Source organism: Oryzias latipes, chromosome 10 (assembly GCF_053564925.1).
Source record: "Oryzias latipes strain Hd-rR chromosome 10, Olatipes_Hd-rR_3.1".
In the NCBI taxonomy this organism is placed as follows: domain Eukaryota; kingdom Metazoa; phylum Chordata; class Actinopteri; order Beloniformes; family Adrianichthyidae; genus Oryzias; species Oryzias latipes.
The window spans coordinates 32,964,033-32,989,672 of record NC_136246.1 but is presented as its reverse complement, the minus strand read 5'-3'; the positions used below and the strand labels follow the sequence as shown (position 1 = coordinate 32,989,672).

At 43.4% G+C, this 25,640-nt stretch overlaps 1 protein-coding gene and 1 long non-coding RNA gene across 2 annotated transcripts in view; one reads left to right on the top strand and one right to left on the bottom strand.

Moving 5' to 3' along the window:
* Nucleotides 1-7,995: 7,995 nt before the first annotated feature.
* mtnr1al (melatonin receptor type 1A like) overlaps nt 7,996-25,640 on the bottom strand; it is a 28,434-nt gene continuing 10,789 nt past the window's right edge. The window contains exon 2 of the mRNA XM_004073612.5: nt 7,996-10,123. Within this exon, the coding sequence (XP_004073660.2) occupies nt 9,354-10,123 (770 nt within the window). The 3' untranslated portion in view covers nt 7,996-9,353. The remainder of the gene's footprint in view (nt 10,124-25,640) is intronic.
* LOC144994944 (uncharacterized) overlaps nt 10,011-25,640 on the top strand; it is a 29,122-nt gene continuing 13,492 nt past the window's right edge. The window contains exons 1-3 of the long non-coding RNA XR_013658682.1: nt 10,011-10,141; nt 14,447-14,596; nt 15,553-15,667. This is a non-coding gene — a long non-coding RNA (uncharacterized LOC144994944). The remainder of the gene's footprint in view (nt 10,142-14,446; nt 14,597-15,552; nt 15,668-25,640) is intronic.

The following is a 25,640-nucleotide window of genomic DNA, read 5'->3' as shown; positions in this document are numbered from 1 at the left end:
GAAGAAAACAGGCCTCTCTCATCTTTTTTGATTGGGAGAACTTGCACTATTTGTGGCTGACTGAATACTTTTTTGCCCCACTGAATGGGGTTTTTCTTCCAGCATCACACTAGACCCACCTTCTGCTTCAGTGTGTGTGTATCTAGTGTGTTTATCTGTGTGGCCTTTGAACTTTTGTTCAGGTGTTGAAATGGTTTTATATTCCATGGGTCAAAATGACCCATAAGACAGGCCACACACAGTTTAAAGCTTTTATTCTATTGTAAACTCACTTCACTGTGGGCTGTTTGCCTTACAAACAAATTGTCTTTATTCAGCGAGTTTTCAGAAAACGATACTGGAGTCCCTGGAATCTCCTTTAGCAAACGTCGCTGTCTTGTTTTGTGAGCTGCTCCACAATAAAGTTTTTATATTTATGTGACTGAAAAGCCTAAAATAAGCCTCAGAGATGCGTTTTTGAGCTTTTCCAGCTTCTTTCTCCTTGTTTCTTGACTGAATGCTTCACAGCATTTGGCCCACGTAATCCTCGCCGCCTAAATGAGAGGAAGGCTGGTTGGAACTGAGAGGGGTGAAGGAGGGGGTCCTCTGCGGTTCATTTTCCTGCGTAACGTTTGGCGCTGCACTCTTTAATGTCATTAATGTCATTCATTTCTTTGGGGAGGCGCTAATGCAGACGATTCATTCAGACAGGCGGCTGACGTGGAGCCGGCGCCGGTTTGTTATACAGCCGACATTTGTGCGACGAAAGTGTGAACTTTCTTCTGGAAGCATCAACACAAACCAGAGAACACAAAGGGACTGCTCCCTTTCAGAATTTACCAATTTGCTTCCCACTAACCAAACGGCGTGTGCAGCAATCAGGCCTCATCATCATTAACGGCTCAAATCGCTCTGGCATTGAAGCACAACAGTACATCAGTCCAGACATGATGGAGAAGGCAATCTCTATCAATATCACTGCAGGAGTGGCGCCAATCATCTCTCAATCGTCTCTGAAGGGCAGGTTTTTTCTGCAAACAGATCCTTTGAGCAGACAAGAAGAACATAAATGATCCGCTGATACGCAACATGTTTCTCTGAGGATAGAAAAGAGAAGCTTCAGCCTTTTTTCTGCATTTTCCTTTTTCAGAGAAAAAAACCATCTTCAGGTTCGACACAGTTTTACTCACAAAGACTTTGAGCTTTCGTTATGTCAGCAAACTCTGTTTTTTACAACAGAAGTGCAATTTTGAGGAACCAATGAGTGTGAAAAATAGAAATATGAACATGTAAACTTTATGAAATCAGTCCGATGTGTTGAAGTGCAGAAAAAAGAAACGCTGCACAGACGCTCACTTTGACAGGAGTTCAGCTTTAATCTGCACAGGTGTCGGCTCACCTGCAAACATAGTATGTGTGACAGAATGAAACACTTCACATGTGTTGGTTTGAGTGCATGTGTGTGCGTGTGAGCTGTAGTTGTGTTGAGTACATGTTGCCATGATTGCATGTGAAGATTTTTGGAGCCAACAGGTGTGTTTGTCACACTTCAGTGTATGTGTGTGGACAGGCCCCGCCCCTTTTGACTAACATTTACACCAGACAGTGATGATGATAATCCCCCAGCGTCTTGTTGCGTAATGATTGACCCCCCCACCACCTCCTCTGTAATCATCCTCCAGATCTCCTCAGCTCCCCTTTTCCCCCTTTCTTCATTTTCATGTGGTTTGGTTTCGTCCTCCTGGATCTGAACGTCATCATAGTTTAGGTTTCAGAACCGAAGTTTGATCAGTGCGTCGAGTTCTGGACATAAAAACAAGGATTCTGGTTCAGAGCGGACTCTGGATTCAGATTATTTCTGCGGGGTTGTAATTCAAAGCTTGTGTGTTGGGGGGGGGGGGGGGGGGGGGAATCTTACCTTTGAAGATTAATCTAAGGTTTTATAACATCCAGAATAGATTCTTGTAATGCCTGACTTTCTGGTGTTAAGACAAATGCTATATACCTGCAGCAGTTCATTCAAAACACAGCTGAACGCCTTTTGACCACGACCAGAACGGAACCTGAGGGACGGCCCACATGGGAATGACCCGCCTGTGGGACGGCCCACATGCTTTTATTTCTTCTCGTTTAGATTATTGTAATTCTCTTTTTACTTGTTTTAATAAATCTGTTCTTAACACAGGATCAGACTAAAGGGAACACATTACCCCCATTTTATCCTCCTTGCACTGGCTCCCAATCAAGTGGCGTATTGATTTTAAAATTCTAGTTTTAACCTATAGAGCTTTAAATGGACAGAGCCCAAAATACTTATCAGACTTGCTCTGTCTCTACGCTTCCAGCTGTGCCCTCCCATCCTCGGATCAAAATCTTTTAAAGATTTTTAAGACGAAGTATAAAACCAGAGGTGACCGGTCGTTCCAGGGAATAGCCCCCAGACTCTGGAATGCCCCCCCTCTGTCCCTTCGTGTGGCCGACACAGTCGATTCTTTTAAAAGTCAACTGAAGACACTTTTAGTCAAAAATGCTTTTAGCTGACTGGTTTTATTGTTACTTTTATTCTATGTTTATTTTTCTTCAATTTAGTTTTGCTTTGCATTATATTTAATTGATTGTTTTTCTGCTTTTACTGGATTGTATATTGTTTATTGTTCAGCGCTTTGTGATTTTATCTGTGAAAGGTTCTATATAAATAAAAACTTACTTACATGGGGAACGCGCCACATGGGGGACTGTTCGCCTGCGGAATGGCTCACATGAGGGATGGTCCACCTGAGGGAACGGCCCGCCTGACCCTGGGTTCACACTGCATCCCACTCTTTACTGATGAACCCTTCTGGAAATTCTTCTAAAACCTGCTGCCTCTCTGCTGTCCCCCCTCCCACTGCCACCAGCACTAGTCTGCCTTTTCTCTCCTTTTTCCTCTCCCGTCCTTGTGGTGTAGACTCAGTTGACTGCTGGCGTTGCTCCCGGCGACGGCCCGCCTCTTAGATCAGCTGGTATCCGCGGCAACTACACAAGTTGATAGATTATGTTCAGGCATGTGTTTGACTGTAGAGAAACCAGACTGCTGTCATGTTTTCATTGAAAAGTGCTGCTGTTCTTTAAGGAGCAGACATCTTTTAGTATTTTACTGTCTTCCTTCATTTGTTGGTGCATCAATTCTCCAATAGTGAGTATTTTTTTTATTTTTCTCTGGTAGATAAATCCACAAAAAGTGATTGTTTGTGTCTAAAGTAGTGTGTGGACCGAGGACGAAGGTGCAGAGATGTGAAGCAAAGACGGAGGCGTCTCACAGTGACTTCTCCTTTATTAAGACATGTTTTCCAGGGCTCTTTGAATCATCGGCACTACAGAAGGTCACATGAAACATTCTCCACGGCGATATGCAAAGCGGCGTGCGACAAGAAAACAGGTACATTCTCGCACACACGCAGTTCTCAGCTGCTGCAAACACACAAACAACAAGAGTCGTTGCATTGATTTTGAAGCACTAAAAAGAAAATAATGGCTCTTTTGAAGTGCATAATGAGAAGGAAAAAGGCTGATTGTGTATTTTTAAAGCCTTAGTCGACTAATTAACTTCACCATCCTTATCAGGCCGCTCTAACAACAGCAGCTACAGTCATGAGCGTAGAAATACGGGAATTCACATTTTTGTTTGATAAAGTAAAAAGCCAAAAGACTTAATGGGAAATATTTTGCATCAACGTATTCTCTACCAACTGTTCTGCAATCTAGACTTCAAGTGGGGAACGTTCCTCATGAGAAGAGCCAGTTTACTTCCCTTTAAATGGAGTTCAGTTCACATCCACGCCGTGTTTCTCATGAAAAATCTGTTTTTACTAAATAAATCGTATCGTCGTGTGACAGGGCAGTTTTTCAGATGAACGTTTGAAAACGGGAAACAAACCCAGTTTGGGTTCATCTTCAAGCGTAGCCACGGGTGTGTTTGGTTTATGCCGCCGTCCCAGCTGACCGTACGGGTGGATAGGAGATGTCTGCAGGTGGAAACTGCTCCAACCTGGACGGGGCGTGCAGGTGACCCTCATGACAGGGGGGGGTAGACCGCTCAGTGCACCCTTATTGACGACACATGCATGCACATTTTTCTCAAGAAGTAAAGAAAAACACATGTGGGCAAATGAATATTAAGAAATCCATCCCATAATTGTTCAAATTGAGGTCATGGCTGCTGGCAGCTCCATCCAACCTCTGAAGACAGGAAGATGCAACCAAAATCTCCTTTTATGTTCTAACTCGTCCTCCAATCAGGAAACGTTCTTCATTCTTTTTTCTAAATGGGAGCTGCTGCCCCACACCATCATACTTACTCCACCATTACATGCTACTTGTATCTCCTCATCTTCTCCACATTTTGACCCTGAATTTCAAATGTTGTTGACACACGAGCCCCCAGCCTAAAGGTGGAGGCGCCGCCCATGGATGTGGAATTTAAAGCACAGAAGCATAAAAAAAAAAAACCAGCAGGGAAGAAGATGCTCAACAAATGTGGCTCCATCATTTCAACGAGTCATAATCTGTTCTTTCAGGAAAAATCACTTCTTTGACTCAAAAAGCTGAATGTTATCACTCATCCATGAGGCTGTCTCAGCTGAGTTTAAGCTCAACGACCGGAAGCAGGAAGGAAGAGGCTCTTTTTTTTCTAAATATTGTAGCCCGAAGGGGACGGAAACTGGACCTGTGAGGTCTGCTCTGGTTACAGAGGACCAGGCAAACAGCTGCTTTAGCTGAAGAACCTGTTGGTGTCTTTAAAGGGTTCAGCATCAGTTGATGCGTCCCCACCTCTCGGTTTGGATGAACGTCCAGCTTCAAAACACGGATGCTGGGAAAGCCTCAACCTTTACAAATGTTGGGATTTTTGAGTGGAATGTTTCCTGTTTTCATTTCATCATCGTTTCCTTTTGCTTAGAGTTGTTCAGAAGTTCATTCATTAAAAAAACAAACAACAGAAATCCCAAGGAGGTAAACTACAGAACATTCCTCAGTGACTTTTCTGAAGAAGTATTTTTTTTTACTTGATCAATATTTCCCATTTAGTAAAGAGTCTGAGTCACGGCTTTGAAGGAGGGCTGGGTGGATGAGAAATGAAAAAGATCACAACATTTTCACGTCTGACGTCACCACGATGGTTGAAAGCAGAAGCATAAATTCCTCAGCGAGCCTCTGGAGACCAGCAGCTCACGGTTCCACTCTTTATGCTCATTAGAGATAATTACCTCCATCTTCACTTCATTTCATATTTTCTCATCAAGAGAGAAGTTTTCCAAAATGCTGTTTTTAAAAATGAACCCTGCAGGTCTTTCTGAATTAGCATTTTAATTTGCTAAATGGAAACGCTGACGCCATCGTCATCAGGCAACAACCAACCACTGAAGTCCATCAAGCCGCAGCCACACAAAGTGGGAGTTTCTCTGATTGCTTTTTGGATGCATGTCACACTCGCTTTGCCCTTACATTTCTCATCAACGGCAGTTTGAGGCAAATGAAGGACTCCCTGCGGCTGGCGGCTTTTCCTCAGAGGGCCTTTGAGCCGGGACGGAGCAGCTGGATCCGCACACAGAGCTCATTAACGCTGGACGGAAGCAGACGGACAGCCCTCCTGTTCGCACATTCATGACATTCGTCTGCCACTGCAGACCCGTGAAACACAGTGATGTGGTCAGAATCCGGCTCGGAACGGGACCTGGAACATCTCATCGCTCAGGGGGGCTCGGGGGAAGCACGGGCCGCTGGTGCTGGATGTCTGGGTCGGCGTCGGTATTGCTTTTGCACGGCAAAAACGCGTTTTTAAAAAAAGTACGGGATGTTTTCATGTCAGGGGGAAACTCTTCAAAGTTCAAGTGTCTCGTCTCCAAAAAATAAAAACACCAGTTGGAGAAATTGGCTCCAAAAGCCAAACTCTTTTAATGTATTGTGATCTAAATCATCCTGAATTATAATATAGTAAATAAAAAGTATGAATGATGATGTGATGTAGGACACCAATGTTTATTTCCAGTCCTGAAGTGACTGAAATGTCCAGTACACCGTGATGGGAGTTCTAGTATGACTGGATCTGAGTGAGACATGAACGAGGAAGAGTAAACATCCTCTTCTGTCGGAAAGATAAAAAGAAATACATACAAATGTGGACATTTTAGGATTCTATTTGATGTCTGACAGGTTTTTCTCCAGCGTCAAAAATAAATAAATAATAAAAAAGCCCCAAATCCTTCTGGGAAGCAGAACTCCACTTCTGTTTTTGAAGCTTTAAATGACCAAATCAAACTGTTTTCCTGTTTGAGCTGCACTGAATCTTGTGCTCATATGCTGACATGGACCGACGTCGAGCCTCCAATCCCTCCTGACATGTTTCTGCGTGATGCTCATTTCCATAAACGTCAGTTAACTGATGAATAGAAATGGAGTAGATTCTGTAGATGAGCTGAAAAAACCCGTTAGATCCACAACGCTCAGACTTTTGGAAATCATTGTAAATTCTCAGCCGAAATGGTCATTTTGGGGACTGATAGATGTCGGACGAGCAGACCTAACATGATTTTGAAGAACTGGTTAATTAAGTCTGGAAGATACATTTGACTGACTTCTGGTGTTGTTTTTTTCACATTCCTGACATGTTTGGATGCACGTCTTCCGTCTTTGTCAGAGTCGTCGCAACGACTCTGACAAAGACGGAAGACGTGCATCCAAACATGTCAGTTATGGTAAAAAACACACCCGTGTCTGACAACAGAAGAACCTAAGAGGTTTTGGATGGTGTGTGGTTCCTGCATTTGTCCCTGTAGTCCGAAAACGGTTTCTTATTTAAAAAAATATACATTCTGAATTCTTTTTCTGCTGATTCTTAACTTTTTGGATGTTCAAAAGGGTTTTATCTGAAGAAAATTGCCATTCCAGAGTCACCACTGCAGCTAAAATCTATTTTTAATGCAGATGTGTGCGACTTTGTTGGTTCTAACTGAGCTGGAATCATTTCCGGGTTGTTTTTTTTTTGTGTGTCGTGATTAGAAATGTGATTTCTTTTTTCACAGAAAGTGCCTTATTGCAGTGAAAGGCTGGATATTTCTGATGCTCATAATCCTGTTTCCCATCCAAGTCTCTTCATAATTAACCGTGTAGCGATCCTGCAGCCCGCCGTCTGCTCGGCTTTTGGACACAAGATGACTTCGGTGGCATTAAAAGATTGTGCTTTGGGGTGCACTTCATCATTTCAGATCTAGTATGTTCCTCTCCTCGTGTCCCTTTAATGAGGTAGAAGTGGCGTTTGAGTCTTGCGGCTGGGATTATCGCCGTCTTTAGTTCTGGAAACGTTTGAGTCGTCGGGGTTTTGGCTCCAGCAGAGCGTGAGATGTGTAACAATTTGGGAAAAGTCCTCTGATCTGCAGATGGATTAGGGTGTGAGCTTCTGCCCCGACGCTTTTCAGTCATGGAGGTGAACTGCAAATGCTAAAGAGTGCGTTTAACGTAAGAACCAAAAGAAATAGGGGATCCTGGTCTTTGGAGTTTTGATCTGGGCATAACGATACAAGAGGGATGTGTTTGGATTTTCCTTTTTCAAACCATTTGAAGGATGCAGATTTGTCTGCAGGATTGTATTAAACAGGGATAATCTCACAAACACCGGAGCTGGACCGTTAAACACCCACTCAGATGAAAAATGGTGTTTTTCTGACGGTGGAGGGAAAATATAAACAAAATGAAAGTTAAAATTGTACTTCTGATTATTTCTTTATTCAAAAATTGTGGCTTGTGTTTGTGATGTAGAAAACAAGCTGCCTGCTCTAAAGAGGGGTGGAGGCGCTTCGCACCGATGGTCTCAACAAGTCAGGGGTGAATTTCTCCTGCTGCTCTGCAGAAACTATGTCCCAGAAAACGGCAGTTTTTTTAAATGGCTATGTGTGCAATAACTGACTTTCATCTACCTCCACACAATATTTATTATGCTGCACTTTATTGCACTCCATTGTATTCTATTTTTTATTACTCGTATTTTTATTGGTTACTTGTTTATATTTTGATTAAATTTATAGTATACCACTCCAAGGCTGCTATAATTTTGTTGTATTATTATGTACAATGATCCAGTTGGGACTTTAAATCAACTTTACGTATTCTGATAACCAGACAAGCACGTCGGGTTATAATTCTTATTCTAAAATAAATAATTGATACTTTATTTATCCCTCAATGGGGAAATTCTTTATCCGCATTTGGCCCATCCCCTGGGGGGGCGGTGGGCTGTGGGCTGGTCGTGCTCGGGGGGCGGCGGCTGGTTGGGGAGAGCGAGGATCGATCCGCCAACCCTTTGGTTGTTGGACGACCTGCTCTACCGTTTTCTGTTACCATGTCATCCAAAAATCTCCATCTGTTGTTTTTCTTTTTGGAGGGGAAGTTCCAAAGATAAAAACATAAAATCCACTTTTTACATGGATGATATGGAAAGAGTCTAAATTACTGTCATGGTTTTGCCTTTCTAGTTTGACGTTTTTTTACTTCTGTGCCATAATTTAATGGACTTTCTTTTTGTTATAAACGTAAAAATAAAAAAAACAGTTTAAAAAATAAAACACAAGATGGTGAAACATTTGTTATATAACCTTTTAACTTATTTAAATGTCATTTCCCTAAAACAACTGGATTACTTTCTGTGATAAATGACTCGTTTATGTCTTTATCTCTGCTTTTCTGTGATAACAGCTAATAATTGAGGTAAATCATCTTTAGAGATATTTGCTTTTTTCTGAATAGAAAGTTGGATTTTCTTAAAAACATTACTATAATATTGAAGTATTTGTACTTTTATACCTGAGTGTTCTGAAGCAATTGTGCTACTTCATTAATATTTTCCATTTTGTGAGGAGCGGCTTTGAAGGAGGGCTGGATGGAGTCGAAATGAAGATGATCACAACATTTTCACGTCCAACATCACCACGAGGAATGCAGCTGGTTGAATTGAAGACAGAAGCAGTTTCTTTTCTTTTTTTTTTTGGAGGAAACGTATTACTAAGTCAAGAGCTGCTTCCACACTGGTTTCTCCCAGGCTCTCTACATTTTTAAAGTCTCCTGGTTTCCCTGAAGGCATCACTGAACTTCCCGTGTAGCATCGTTTATTTGACCTCATCTCAACTTCTCTTCCAGCCATTAAAGTTTGCCTGATCCTTTTTTTTTTCCTCTAATGTGTTCCAGCTTCTTTCCGAAATGGGTTTGTTTTCTTTCCCCCTCATGTCCTACTTTCTCCCTTCTGTCAAGTTATTATTATTATTTTTTTGCTCATGGCTTTTAATGTTTCTTGTCATTAAAATTACAAAACAAGCCCCCGTTGGCGGCGGCGGCATCTTTGCTTGATCTCAGCAGTGGAACTTACAGATGATCAGGACTATCCTCTTGTATTCCTTCCTAAAGTTGTGGTTCAGGACGCCGTAGATCACGGCGTTGAGGCAGCTGTTGAAGTACGCCATGAAGTAGCTGGCCGTGAACAGCCACTCGGGTATGGCCCGGCTCAGTCTGGAGTCCAGAGCCACTGCCAGGCCAATCAGATTGAGTGGCGCCCAGCAGACAGCAAACAGTACAAACACCACAAACATGGTGAGGAAGTTGCGTAGATCGTGCGGCTTGATTTTGGGCCGTGAGTCCGGCTTGACCCTTCGCCTCACCTGGATAACTAGGATCCAGATGCGCAGGTAGCAGTAGGTGACGATGCTGATGGGCAGTATGAAGTGCACCACGACGACAGTGATAGTATACAACGAGCTAACCGACTGCGCGAAGGTGCAGGAGTACACCCGGGGGTCGTACTGCAGCGACTCCACGAACCAGTTGGGCACGATGGCGAGGACGGTGAGCGCCCAGACGAGCACGACGTAGCACATGGTGTTGCTGTTGGAGAAGAGCTTGTCGTATTTCAGGTTGTGGCAAATGTAGCAGTATCTGTTGATGGCGATCCCCGTGATGTTGAAGATGGAGCCGATGACACTGAGGCCCATGAGGAAGCCGCTGATCTGGCAGTGGATGTAGCCCGCTATCCAGCCGCCGTGGAAGATGGCGGTCAGGACCAGCGGATACGGGTAGATGGCGACCACCAAGTCAGCGAGGGCCAGGCTCACCACAAAAGCGTTTCCTACCAAGACAGGAAGAGGTACACGTCTGAGGAGTCAAATGAAGCTAAGCCAAATTCACTCAAACAGGGAGTTGACCTTTGAAATAACTGACCCGTAACTGTTCATTTGAAAAATGCCAACGAAGTTTTGTGAAAACCAGGTGACAGACTCCTCAACCCTCAAACTGTTCCCTTTCTCATACATGAAGCCAAAACAGTCAAAGTTGATAAAGCAGAAGACGTTTTTATGCAACCGAGCCACAGCTGGAGCCAAAATGAGAATGAGACGCAGTCAGACTCTGTCATCATCTATAGAAGATTCTCAAAGATTTCATGAATCCAGTTTTGAAGGAAATGTTCTAGATTCTACAGTCAGCCAGTGGGATTTGTTGACAGAAGATCCTTCTAATTTTATTTAAGATCTTTGAATTTTTGCTGCAGTTTTATGAGGTTCCGTTTGTGCCAAAAATATGTCTTTGGTCCATTGTCTATGTTTAACCCTTGTTCTATCCTAGGCACTTTAACCTTGGGAGTTGGGTCATCTAGACCCACTAGACAGTGCTCTGAACCTTTTTTCTTCAATGATTTGTGATCTTCACTGGTGTCCATGGATTACATGAAATCTTTCCACCTTTATCCACCTTTATCATGGTAGGGAGAAGATGTCAATGTAAGGATCAGGTCATCTGGACCCCATAGGATAGCACAAGGGCTACTGAACGAGTTCAGTGAACATTGGTTCATGCGTTATGTTTAAAACTTTGCATTTGTCTTTGTTATTGTCGTTACTCCCTGTCGTCTCACTATGTCGTCAGGAAGGTCCTTAGCAACCGTACTAAGGACTTTTCTGACAACTTTGGAAAAATTTGAAATACGACAAGATCTAAGGACACGACATGAGGAAACGACGAAGCTAACGACACTAGCAACGGTTGCTAAGGATTTTCCTGACGACATGGGGAAACGATGAAGCTAACGACACTAGCAAAGGTTGCTAAGGATTTTCCTGACGACGCGGGGAAACGACAAAGCTAACGAGACTAGCAACGGTTGCTAAGGATTTTCCTGATGACACGGGGAAACAATGAAGCTAGCGACACTAGCATCGGTTGCTAAGGATTTCCCTGACGACATGGGGAAACGACGAAGCTAACGACACTAGCAAAGGTTGCTAAGGATTTTCCTGACGACGCGGGGAAACGACAAAGCTAACGAGACTAGCAACGGTTGCTAAGGATTTTCCTGATGACACGGGGAAACAATGAAGCTAGCGACACTAGCATCAGTTGCTAAGGATTTTCCTGACGACATGGAGAAACGACGAAGCTAACGACACTAGCAACGGTTGCTAAGGATTTTCCTGACGACATGGGGAACGACGAAGCTAACGACACTAGCAACGGTTGCTAAGGACTTTTCTGATGACATGGGGAAACGACGAAGCTAACGACACTAGCAACGGTTGCTAAGGATTTTCCTGACGACATGGGGAAATGACGAAGCTATTGACACTAGCAACGGTTGCTAAGGACTTTTCTGACGCTGTAATGAGACGACATGGGGAAATGACAATAATAAAGACAAATGCAAAGTTTTAGGCATAAAGCAAACATGGACATCACAAAGCAAATACAAAGTATTAATCAAAGAAGCATGGACATGCAGAAGATGTTGCGTAGTAGTACATAGACATGAACCAATGTTCAATGAACTTGTTTAATAGACATAGATCAGGGGTCGGCAACCTTTTTTACTCAAAGAGCCATTTGGGACCGCCCCTAATAAAAAAGAAAGCTCCCGGAACCACAACCCGTTTTGACATCATTATAAATATTATGCATGTATACATTATTCAAAGGTGCTCATTACGTCGATCGCGATCTACCGGTCGATCTTCAATGACATGAGTGTAGATCGCGGGCCAGAAAAGATTTTAAAAAAAGTACTTCTTTAAAATCCACCAGCCAATCAAAATCCTCACTGAGAAGTACAGGACTTGATTGACATGGAGATTGGCCAATCGGAGATCGTCTGAAGCATACACCGCTGCAAATTCACATCATGTTCTTTAAAGGATGATACCGCGGCCGCGTGTGGGCGGAGCTACTGGTTCTGGTCTGATCGCTGCATGGAGCGATGTGTTCATCAATGCATGGTAGACACTGAGAATGTGGAGAGATCAGGTTTATTATTTTGAAGAGTTCTACTTGGTAATCATGTTTCCATGTGTGAGTTCATAAAATCATCCCAGAGAAAGTCTCTGCTTCAACTCCTTCAGGGAAAGCTGCTTCTCAATCTGACGCCCGTGTTTGCATCTCTCTGACAGAGTTTGAAGCCAAAGCCCCTCCTCCGCCTCTCTACCTGCTTTTCCTCTCTACCTGTTCACCTGTTCACATCCTCTGCAGCTGAGAGTTGTTTCCCCCGCGCTCCTCAGTGTGTCCTACACAGAGAGCGCAAAATACGATAGTCGGGGCGCTCCAGCGCAGCACAAGGATGAAAGAGCCGGACTCAGGTTATAGCGGGGATAGAGCGGGTTAAGCAAATGAATGGAATAAGGCGGCCTGCTGAAGAAATATTCAATATTGTACACATTTTATTTTTAGTCTGAACTATCTTTTATTTAGAAAAATCTTTTATTTTATCAGTCCAGTATGAAAAAAAACATCAACAAAAGCTGTGTTGGGCGGTTTTTGGCTGGGTCTGGCGGTTTTCAGATGACTTTTCGGCTGGAAACCTGTGACTCTATCTGGCAACGCTGGCGCGAACTCTCAGTCTGTCATCAGTCTCTGCCCCACGGCACGTCAAGTTCCCGGCAGAAGATCGGAGTGTTTATTGAAGCCGCCCCGCGTGCCTCTCCCTGCTATCAGCTCTGCAGGTCTCGCCCGATAAATACGAGCTCATTACGAAGCTGTTTTTTTACGTGGCTCGTGCTTCGTGCGGAGCTAGCAGCGCCTTTGAAATGCCATGAAAATTGAAAAAACTAAAATAAAATTTAATTATTATAAAATACTCATTATTTTCCAAAGTCACAGGGAGCCACAACAGATGGATGAAAGAGCCACATGTGGCTCCAGAGCCATGGGTTGCCGACCCCTGACATAGACAATGGACCAAAGACATATTTTCATATTTTTGGCACAAATGGAACCTCATCCAGTTTGACCTGATTTACGTCGTGCGTGTTAGACCTGAAAGATGGAGTCTTTGTTTGAGTCCAGTGCAGTGGTTTCTCCTCTGACCCCCTACGCTTTATAGAAACATTATTTTTAACTTTCAAAGTAAAAACCATGCGAGGGATGATAGAGCTGTACGTGTAGGGACCTTCATATGCAGAAACCTTTGCAGAGCTGTGAGAGAAACAGCCTGGGATTCACCAGATTTACACTGCTTTGACATTTTGCACCAGGATGGCTCAGTTGGCTGGTTGTAGGTCTGGCGTGGGTTCGATTCCCAGGGGCGAAATGAACCCTTCGAGCTGCTGCCTACCTGTTGCTCCTCCTGGGTGGTGTAAAACGTCTCTGCTGAACCACCTGTGCTAAAAGCCCGGCTGGGGTGTCCAGAACTTTACTTTTTTATGTTTTTTCTCATTATGGTGCAGCTTCGGTACAGTAGAGTAGCTCTGAAAAGATTTACCGACTTGTTCTCTGGCTGCGGTTCTGTGGTCACACAGCCACTACGTTCATATTGTGTATTTTCCGCGTCTGACATTTCGGTATTTCGTGATCCATGCGTGCTATACGTGGTTTTTGCGTCATTCCTTCGTCATTCATCGGATGTGCGCAGATGTCCGTCTAGGATTTTGGCTGACGGATCTTCATGTGACTTCGGTTTTGAGCTGCTAAAAATCATTCATCAGTTGAGGACGACTCAGTTTACGTTTTTTTTTACGTAGTTTATACATAATTGTTACGTAAATCTAACACAGTTGTGTTTGATTTTTGCAAAATTGTGGCTTTCCACGACCGTTTTGTCACGCATGAACCACAGATGTATAACTTTTATATCAAGCATCCGGCGCACAGATCACAATGTAATTATGTAACTGACGCACAAATCACTAATAAATTGTACATAAACATTCACGCACGGTTCATGATTACTGTGTTCTTTGCGTGGTTTATTCCTACGTCGGCCGTGGTTTTAACATGGTTTATTTGTGATCCATCTGTGAAAATCACCCATTAAGACCACAACTTTCTCACTTTTTCCATGTGCATTTATGTACGACCAATGTTCATCCGTGCAATCTGCACTTAATGTACGTGGTGGCTGTGGTGGTCTCTGCTGTCACTCAGGTGAGGCTAAAGGCCAGTTATGCTTTGTCATGTTTTCTGTTCTTGGCAGGTTGGACATTGGTTTGACAGCAAATGGAAATCTCCTGCTGTGCATTAAATGAAAGCCCATTTAAGACTGATCCCCTGTGCCCCCCCCCGGCAGTAACTCTGCCCCCACTTTGGAAAGTCTGTCAACTTTGCAGAAAAGCATCACATAAAGGTGAGATTTTACTACCCAGTACAAACTGTAATCTGCTGGACATGTGTGAAACTCCAGGCATTGACGGCCGGCGTCCTACATGTAAACCAACTAATCTGCCATTGAAGCTCCTCACATAAACACACCTGATCCAGGTGATCAACAGCAGATAAGGCATCGTTTCTGGAAAACCAGCAGGATGCCGGCCCTCCAGCCCTGCAGTCTGACTAGTAAAGCCCCAACAAGAAAAGGGATTCTGTCAGAATGGGAGGAATATTTCACAAACACGCCACTTTTTTTTACCATCCTCATCTGAAAACACAAAGGGAGGATTTATACCATGGTCCGGGTGAATACTCTTTTCTGATTGGCTGCTGGGTGTGCTTTAAAATGTGATAATCCACAGTGATAATGTACGCCTAAAAAAGTAGTTCCAACCACATATCTTGAATCTTCCGTATCACTGCGCCGGCTTCTTTAAAACAAACTTTGGCTTCATCATCCGGACAAAAACAAGCGTTAAGAGGTGAACTTTCTCTCTGAACTGATGCTTTATCTAACCCATCGTGATCATCAGCAGAGATATATCGCTTTCCTTTACCGCTGCAGTCGAGGCTGGGGCCGGAAAGGGGGCGCCTCACCATGTAACAAATAGTCCGCTTTTTGTGAAAAAAGCGATCCAAACTCAAAAAAATAACAAGAGTTAAAAGACTTAAAACTGGTTGAATATTTATTTCTTTTGTAAGTGACCGTGGTATAAGCAGGTTAACGGCAGACGAAGTCTGCATTTTTAGCGTTAACGCGCTTCGCGTTGGACGGTTCAGGCTTCCGCGGTCGTGCGTTCATTTCTGGTAATACACACTCCGTCGGCCTTTAACCCTTACTTAACACCTCGTGAACAAATCTACAGCATTTTTTTTCTTGTTTCCCTCTTATTGTCTAAAATACTCACGTCTCAGTTTGTCTCTTTGTCTTAGGACTGCAGCTCTTTGACAGACCTTTCCTTAGCTCTGACCAGCATGGTCCTGATGGAGGAACCCACCGCCGAGGGAAAGTTCACTCCAGGCAATGAACCCAATCCTTGTGTTCAGCGTAAGTCACTGTTTTACTTTCAACTTTTTTGGATCTGATTATGATCACATTTCCAAGACATTTGGAGCAAACGAAAGAAAAGGAAAAGAAAATCGGACATTGAACCCATCAGAGCAGGAAGAACAGAAACAGCACCTGCAAGAAGGCGGAGCCAAACAAAGCAGCAAAAAGGCAAAGTCAACACAAAACAAAAATGTGAATTCCCAAAGCAGAACAATTTACTGAGCGCGTAGAAGTTTTATTTATCCAGTTTGGTCGATGAAGAACAATTTCCCATTTACAACAACGACCTGAGTTTGCAGCAACATTACAAAAACAGAATGACAGTTACAATACAAATAGAAAGCACGGCAACCCGAATAGTAGTGGATTAAGAGACATAAAAACACAAAAAAACAGAAAACTAAAACAAACTGAACCAAAAATAATAACCAAATAAAAATCCTAAATCCCATACGAATCAAAAACCAAAGAAATGGTTAGGAAACGACTAAAAGAGACGCCGTCATCTCCACATGAACTCACTGGAGGTTCAGTTGTTGCTTTATTAAAGTCTCCATCTGACACACATTTGTATTCATTTTTATATGTTGTTGACCCAAAAAATATACTATCACTTTCTAAAATCTTCATGGTTTCCATGGCAACACGTGATTTTAGGTGGGATCATGAATTTGGTTTGGTGACAGTTCATTTTGGTGTCTTCCTTTGAAATGATTCTGTGGTTGTTTTTTGGTCAGCTCCATTTTCCCAGAGGTTTCTCTCAATCAAAGGAGAATTTCTTCATCCAGTTCTGAGTTCTAGACGCACGGGCCAGTGGATAATTCCCCGTTTGACCTTTACTGTGATTGATTTGCTTCAAAATTCAATAGTAGACTGACTAAACGCACTTCTACTGTGTAAGTGAAATGTCACGGGGAGCTGCTCCTCTGAAAGCTTCCAGCACCTCAGAGGTGTGTCTCACCTTTGTAGTTCTACTAATGAAGGAGTTGGTGGAAGCTTTTCTGCTGTGTTTAACCTTGGTGTCCTCAGTGACCTGATAAATGTTTACTCTGCATTCATCACCTCTCCGGTCTTCCCGTGGTACGAGGAAGCCTGATAATTGACATTCTGGGTGAGGCTTCTTCCCTGCTTATCATTAAGCTTTGTGAAGGAGCCGTGGCCCACAGGACGGAGGTGAGGGGGCTTGTTAACCGCCAGTCAGAGTGTATCAGTTGGAGGTTTTGTCTTCATTTCTGCCATTTGCTCAGGCAGCAACTCGCCTTCTTCTGTGTGAACTGAAGCCTCAACGTAATGGGTCTGACATAAAAGCTGTGAAACAGTCGCTGGATCACCGCTGGGCTCCCAGGACTCCATGCAGGTGTCCAGGCTGCAAACGGCATCGTTTCAGACACCCCGACAAGTCAGGATGGATGTTTAAGGACAAATCAGGGACAAATTATTTACTGTTCTCAATCCAGTCTAGGGTGAGCTCTGTCCTGTTTGTCCAAGACAACAAATTATTATCCATTATTATGCATCCAACCACCTACCCGCCCAGCTGTCCATCCATCCATCCATCCATCCATCCATCCATCCATCCATCCATCCATCCATCCATCATCTGTCTGTCCGTTTCATCCGTGTCACCTGCAGGCGCCGTACAGGTTTGACCATTTTTGGACACGTTTTGACAATGATCTCAGGATTTCTACCAGAATCTTTGAACGTTGCTGAAACAGTGCAAACCACCAAACCGTCATGAAGCTCCTGGAGGAGAACAGGTGAAACTCCTCCCACCGTATTATTATTACACCACTACTGGTTTTTCACTCCTTTTAGTGCCATTAAGTTTACACTAGTCCCTGCCTTTCCTTCTGTTAGGATCGTGTTAGTTTGTAGACTCTTAGATGACTCACGGCGCAACACAGGGTTCTGTACTAGAGGAGCCGGTACTTTGGACATTAGACTTCAGTACAATGTTTTCTCCAACCTGCAGATCATTCTCAGCTGTACTTTTTTACAAAGCTTTCTGTGGTCAAACATGGATCATGTTTTCCAAACAGAGATCTCCGGTGACGGATAACATGGTGTCTGTAGTTGTAATCGTCTTATGAAGGTCAGTCTAAACCTTCTGTGTTCCTAATAAGGAACACTCTGTCCTCTTTTAGTGGTTCTCCTTAACAATTCACACTTTTCAGCCCACAGGCCTCTGGAACTTAATTATGAAAATAATTATGATCCAGAGGGCTTCCAGTTCAAAAGCCCTCTGGGTCATAATTATGATCTGTGGGGGGCTTTGCAACGCTCTGGGGGGTTGGATGTCTTTGTAGCTGCTTCAAAGACGTTCTACACATCTCTATTCATCTGTTGTTCGCGAATCCCCAGGAGCATCTGGGTGGAGAAAAGGCAGAGCTCTGTGTCTTGTGTCCGGTTTCTTGACGTTTTTCTCCTGAATAAAAGCTGTTTCTGTTGTTTTTGAAACACAGCAATAAAAAAAGCTTTACCCCCAACGCTGTTTTGTTCACCTCATGATCCCGCCAATAAGAACGTCTGCGTGGAGAACCTCGCTTCGTGTCCACACCTGCCCCTCTGCATTAACAGGAGAGACGTGGAAACAAGTGTTTTGTTTTAAAAAGCAGAATTCTGGCTTCTCAACATCCTAGAGGGAGGAGGGAAACCTGCCTTGTCAATGACAAATGAAATGGAGGCTGCTTCGCTAGTCAGACTGTTCATTAAGGTGATTGGGAGAGATCTGGATCGCGCGGTGTGATCTTCGACTTCTTGAGGTGACGAGAAGTTCCAGTAGTTTGAAAGTTATTGGATTCCAGCACATTGAAATGCAAATGCATGCACAGGGGGGCACCAGCATCTCCAAAGATCATCTGCTGAGCTGCTTCAGTCTCCCTGATGTTTGTAAGACGGCGCCTCAAACGGGCAGATGCCAGCATGAAGCAGCGTCTGGAAACCACAGATAGTCCGCTCTGAGGAGCGTCTCGCCGCACTCCGAGTGTCTCGCTTGTCTCTCCCTGCACTCAAACGGCGGCACCGGCAGAGCTCTGATCCTGTCAGCTGCTCCGACTGCCGCCGCCGCTACCTGGTTGAAGTGCAACAGCAAACGCTGCTGTCACCATCAAACATCAGCCAGGTTTTGATTTGTTGGTTAAAACTAGACATTTGGAGGTGAAATATCGCCTAAAAACCCGTGCTGGGAGTTTGTCAGGAGTCGTCCTTAAACCCGACAAAGATGTGAGGTTTTCAGTTAGTCGTCTGGACTTTTATCCGCCTTAGAAACTCTTCTCAATTTGAGAGTGCATGGCTAAACCGGAGTAATCTGCACACAGTTCTGTCACAGAAAAGCAAAAGGAAATCACGGTTGTTGAAATTCTTTAACGTAGTGGATTGAAAACCAGCTTTGATTATCAATAAAGTTAGAAATGTCATCAGATGGCGTTTAAAGACTGTTCAATGACAGAGAGTGAGGATACAATTCAGGCTTATTCCTAAAAAACAAAACCTTTTGCATATCAATAAAAGAAATTAAACTATGGAACAAATTAGGAAAGAAAATAAGACGATATTCCAGCACACACAGTTTCAAGGTGGATGCAAAGGCATGTCCAAAGTCCGGACGGTGGGCAAAAAACAGCCTGCTTTTAAATTTCCACTGCAGGCTCCTGTCATAAAATCAAGAATTTGTGGCCATCGGCACTTTCTAAGAACTGTATTTGGGGTTTCTTGATTGCAATCGGCTAAATGACGTCATGAGCCGGTGTAAAACGGCGGCTTTTGGCCCTCTTTAGACGAGAAGAACAGATTTATTTTGTTTCTGTAATCTGGTGGTTTTCAACCTTTTTTGAGCTTAGTTTCACCTTTTCCAGGCTTGACCACCAAAATCTCGAGGCGCATTGTAAAATATAATGGAAAGAGAACCTCAGGTCTTTCCAGGATCCTGTCTGCAGTTCTTGTCATAATTTAGTAGTTTTACTAGTTTTTATTTTTTGTCTAAATCAAAAATTCTTTATTTGTTTTTTGGGGAAAAAACAATTATTCCCATTTAGTTTTAGTTAAATGTGTCTGTTGGCCACTTAACCTGGCTTAACTTTCCTTTATTTTGATTTTACTTTAATTTAAACTTCCATTTAAAAAAAAGTCTTTGAAGTGTGAAATTAAATTTGTCCTTCAAACGAACATAAGTAGAAAGAGGCTGTTTGGGTTAGACAGATGATTTGGACCAAACACTGAAATCTCTGGTGGATGTTTGTGTTTGCTGTGGTTCATGGCAGCTACCAGTAGCACGGTAAGACATACTGTCACATCAACCCAGTGAATCATGGGAGATGTAGTGCACAAACGAGTGCAGGTTTACGCAGTCTGACAGCGGATCCTGCGGGAAGCTACACCATTAAACACGACCTTTAGCCGTTGTTCTTGTTTTAACTGAGAGACAGAAGTGAGGATGTTGGCGCCGTCTGATTGGTTAGATAGAGGGTTTATACTGTTACGACCCAGCTGGTACGTCACGATAGCCGAGCTGCTACTAAAGCATTTTCATTGGAGAGCTGTCCGTGCGCCATACACCACACGACCCCGGACAGTCTCAGAGAGGAAGAAATAGACAGATAGCATAATCTCCTTTTCAGCATCAACGCCCACGTAATTAAACACACCACAAACAGCTAAACAGCATGGACGTCACTTGTGTTCACAGATCTCTCACTCATGGTTTTCACATCAAGATTCCCGACTTCCCATGAGTCTTAGGGGCTGAAGGCGGGGCTAACCCCAGGGTCGCTACACTATGAATGATTCGTGGAGACGGTTTAAGTGGTGCAACGTTTTCCAAAATGAGAGCAATAGGACAAAGTTGTGGCAAAGTAGCGGCGCAGTGCAGTCATTCTTATCTTATGAATAAACAAAGAAAAAAAACAAAGAAAAAAGTCTTCTATGATTTTTCAAATCCCTAACCACTCAGTGGGAAACCTGGTCCTGTTGGACGAAGCTGATGTCCTGCTGATGGGAAATGTTCTCCACCTGACCTGACCGTCTCAGAACCACAACGTTTTGCATTTCTGAATAACTTAACTGATGAGTTATTTTGCTGGTCGTGTGATTTACATGGACATATCCAGATGGACAGTCGTGGTTTTTCCTAAAGACGATGATTTAGAACAAACATGTAGATTCAAATTTTGGTAGAAAATGATTAACTTTTATTTCTAAAGAGAACTCTTACTAATACATGTATCAAACTTGGACTCCATCATTTAAATGTTTCATTTTAGTAAACCATACAGTGACTAAAACGTTTTATTGAGCTTTTTTTTTAAAGTTAAATCTGTTTTTCTCTGACAGGAACCATAGAACATAGACGGTTCTGCCGATCTCTGAGACCACAACAAACATCTGTCGGTTCTATTTGATGAATAAATAATTATGACTATTAAATGGCAATGACTGTCAAGCTCGGATTGAAAACAGTTTGAAAACTGAAGCAAACGATATTTAGCTGTTTTCGTAAGCAAACGGCCTTTCAAAATAAAATATTGCAATCAAATCCTTTCAATAAAATATTAAATTTTTCCATTAGTCATGTGATTAATCCCAATGAAAGAATGTCCAGAACAGATCTCAATCCACCTTTAAATCTGAAACAATGGTCGTCTTCAGCGTCAAAGTCCTTCCTGTCTCCGTTTCAGCGTTCTCTCTGGTTAGCATGGAGGATGAAACTAGAAGCTCCTTGGAGGGATGTTAACATGCAATATGACTTTAAACATCCATTTTCAGAGGAATCTTGCAATGAGATGTGTTTTGACAACTGCTTTGAATTGGGGTTGCAAGACGTCATCGAAGGCCTTCAGATGGTAGGAAGTGATGCTAACCAGCGGGGCGCCTTGCATCAGCAAAGCTGCAAACAGAACCCATTGAAGCTTCTCAACCTTTGATCAATGGGGAGCTTCTGGGAAATTAATTTTAGCAGCGCTTAAGACGCCTTAAAAGGAGCAGCAGAAAAATTATTTTTGTGTGTTTTTTTACCACGCAGACGTATACAACTTCAGTTGGGAGGAGAATCAAAGACACAAACCGCAGATGATAGATTTATGACGGAACTTGTGTGCTATAAATTCAGGTTTCCCAAAAGATCAGAAGACCTGCAAACATTTAAACACGTGAATTATGAGAAACGTGTCTTTAAACTGTTTCCAGTGTCCTAAGCCTGGTTTTCAGGGGTTTGAATAGGTTTTTCTTTTGCTGCATTAGTTACTTTCAGAGTTCACATCTTTCGTTTGTTTGGAGCCAGATTCCTCTTTGTTAGAGCTGCTGAACCTGAGGCCTTTGACTGATCGCTGCTCCAGCAGCTCTTTGTATGTCACACAGCTGGTTCCGGTTCTGTTGGTCCACCTTCGGCCTGTGGTTTTAGACACACTCTCACCTGTGTCTCTCCCTGAGCTAGTCAGGTTAGTTGGCACAATGAGGTCATCCTCTTGTTCTCTCGATGTGCTGCCAACATCTCTGCTCAAAGATGTCTTCCAGTCCATCGGTCCTTCTGACCTGTCAAAAATGACTCGGTCAAGTCCCTGAGCACTTCAAGAAAGCTGTTGTTCGTCCTCTCCTTATCGACCCTGGGCTTGACTCCTCCATCTTGAGCAGTTACAGACCTATTTCTAATCTCCCATTCATGCCCAAAACTTTAGAAAAAGTTGTTGCTAACAAACTTAAAACTGCTCTGGACAGTCATGGCCTTTGTGATCAGTTTCAGTCGGGTTTTGGCAGAACTCCCTCCACTGAAACAGGCCCACTCAGAGTCACTATTGACATCCTGATGCAGAGTGATGCAGGAAAATCTTCTGTGTACTGCTACTGGACTTGACCGCAGCCTTTGACACTGTTGACCATTACGTCCTCTTGGACAGGCTAAAAAATTAGGTTGGAGTATTCGGTTCTGCTTTAAACTGGTTCTCCTCATATCTGACTGGTAGATCTTTCTCTGTTGCTTTTTCCAAGGTTAAGTCCTCTTCTGCATCCCTCACTTCTGGTGTCCCACAAGGCTCAGTTTTGGGACCTTTATTGTTCATTTTATATCTGCTGCCTTTGCAGCATATTTTAAGTTCTTTTAATGATTTTTTCTTATCATTTTTATGCTGATGATATTCAGCTTTATGTCTCTTTTAAACCCCAGGATGTTTTTAAACTACAGATTATATGCAGGTGTCTGGATTTACTCAGGTGTTGGAAGAATGATAATTTTCTCCAACTAAATGAAGCTGAAACTGAGGTTCTAGTCTGTGGTCCTGACAGTTGCCTCCCCCAGATAGTCCAGTGGTTCGGTCCACTTGCGTCCTCCATCAAGCCGTCTGTCAGGAACTTTGGGGTGACTCTTGACCCGGTTTTATCCCTTGACTCTCATATCGGGTCACTTGTACGCTAGGGTTGTGCCGATGGACGATATCATCGTCCATCGTGATGGGTGACTGACATCCCGATGGAGAGACCACCATCGTGATGCCACGCCCCCGCCACGTTGCGCGTCGACACCATAAGCCGCGGTTACATGTACAAAATATCTTGATGGGATCAATGGTCGGATTAGAATCCAACCGTGTACATGGGCCCAGAAAAATGTTTTTAGAATATAAAAACGTTAACTAAGGTCACACTTTCCGTCGGAATAAATCATTCGCACATGCGCAGTAGGGTTTGAAAAACGGAAGGATATAAACTCCGCCGAGCGGCTTTTTTTCTTCAAACTTTATTGTATGTAACAATTCAATACAAAACATTGTTAAACAGCGCCGAGCGGCTATATATATTGACATGCCAGCTCGGTAAAATACGAGATGATCTTCTAAACGTGCTTTTAATAATGTTACGGTTATTATGAAACACCTGTTCGCTCATCATTTGAATTTTAATCCGTGTGGTCAGTGCTTTTTCTGAACGAAGCCAGGATTAGCAGTATGCTAACACGGGCTAACAACATTAGCTTTGGGTGGCGCTGCATCCTGTGAATAACATCAGCCTTTATTTAGTCGGGACACGACTGGAAACACAAATCCGCGTGATTGTTTGAATGTTTTCTAAGGACTGAGCGACATTTCTGCTTTGAAGCTCAAACCGCTGTGTGTCTGCTGACGATCCGTGCTGTGCTCAGACACACGTTTAGACCCGGTTCTGAGTTCGGTAGCTTGTACCCCTAGAGCTGCGGGACGGATCGCAGTCTTAAATCTCCCACACATATCGCTCATGTACCCCCCCCCTTCCCATCAAACACAAAGCTGTAAGTCCGCACTCCCCCGGAAGTGCGGGAGCGGACTACTTCTCTTCTATTTTGTTTGTTACTTTTTTTGTTAAAGTCACTTCCCTCAGTTTATACTGGATCATCGCGGATTGGGAAATAAAATGAAAAAAGCAAAAAAACGAATAGCAGCTATATAAGAACGAAAAATGTAAAAATACCCCCCCCCCCCCCCCAACGATGTCATCGTCCATCCCGATGGTTGACAGCAAACATCGTCAACGGCCAATTTAAGGGACATCGCCCAACCCTATTGTACGCTCTTGTTTTTATCAACTTAAAAACATTGCAAAACTGAGTCCAATTGTGTCACGTTCTGAGCTGGAGATGCTCATCCAGGCTTTTATATCTTCCTGTCTTGATTACTGTAACTCCATCTTCTCATGTTTAAGCAAAAAAACTCTCAAACTGCTCCAGCTTGTCCAGAATGCTGCTGCAAGGCTTTTAACTAATTTATCCAAGTTTTTACACGTCACCCCGTTGTTAATCCAGCTGCACTGGCTCCCCATCCGCTACCGAGTGCATTTAAAATCCTGGTTTTAACACACACAGCTCTTAACAACCAAACACCGGTCTACATAAAAGACCTTTTGCAGCCGTCCACTCCCAGCTGGTCCCTTAGATCATGTGATCAGGGTCTGCTGGTTGTTAAGAGAATCCGGTTAAAGACTAAAGGTTACAGAGTCTTTGCAGCAGTGGTTCCATCCCTCTGGACCTCCCTTCCTCTCAGACTCAGTATTTTCTTTTAAAAAGCAGCTAAAAACTTATCTTTTCAAAATTGCTTTTTCTTAATTCTTTTTTATGTTCTGTGTTTTCTGTGAAGCACTTTGGGATTTTTATCTCGAAAGGTGCTATACAAATAAAGTTTATTATTATTATTATTACCCATGATCACTTCCTTCACTCCCAGGTTTGCTTGTTTTCTGCGGTTCCGTTCCCTCCCCAATTATTATGCAGTCTGTTGTGGATTTGTATTTTGACTGTTTGCTCATTGGCTGAGCTGCTATGTTGGGCCTGATTCACCTAAATCACATACAGCCCTACGGGGGGTGGGGGTGGGGGGTGGGGTGGGGGTGGGGTTGACCCGTGTGGGTGCTGCAGGCTTTGGCGTTGTCTGGATCCTTGGAAGATCGTAGAGCAGAACAGGTGTGCCTTGCAGTTCCCTCAAAGGAAGTCCTGATGATAGTGGGACATACCATTGTCATGCACGTGTGCTGTACAGGTGATGCTGTGGTGTGGTGTGTTTACGCCACACTCTAGCCGTTAGTTACGTGTAAGTATTGACTCCTTATGGCATCTACGACCTTGACATTTGATGTGGCTCACCTGCGTGCCCCGTGCAACTTGGACCATTTTTCACCTGCAGACATCCCATATCCACCAATAAGGACAGTTGTGACTAAGGCTACGTTCACACCAGTCTTGGAAATGTGCAGTTTAACTGACCACTTTTTAATGAAAAGTCGCTGTAAACATGCATCTTTGTGCGTTTCAGGCTTCCATGCGCGAAACTCTGGCATTTACGCGTCTCTATGCAACTTTCACAAGTCCGTTTTCAGGCTTCAGATACAAAATGCACGGCCACTGAACGGGCGCTTAATGTTAACCCAGTTGAACTTTGACCAATCAGGGACTTATTTTGGTAGTGACGGATGGCGTCCTCTTTACTTTGAAAATTGGTCATGAAGGAGAAAGGAA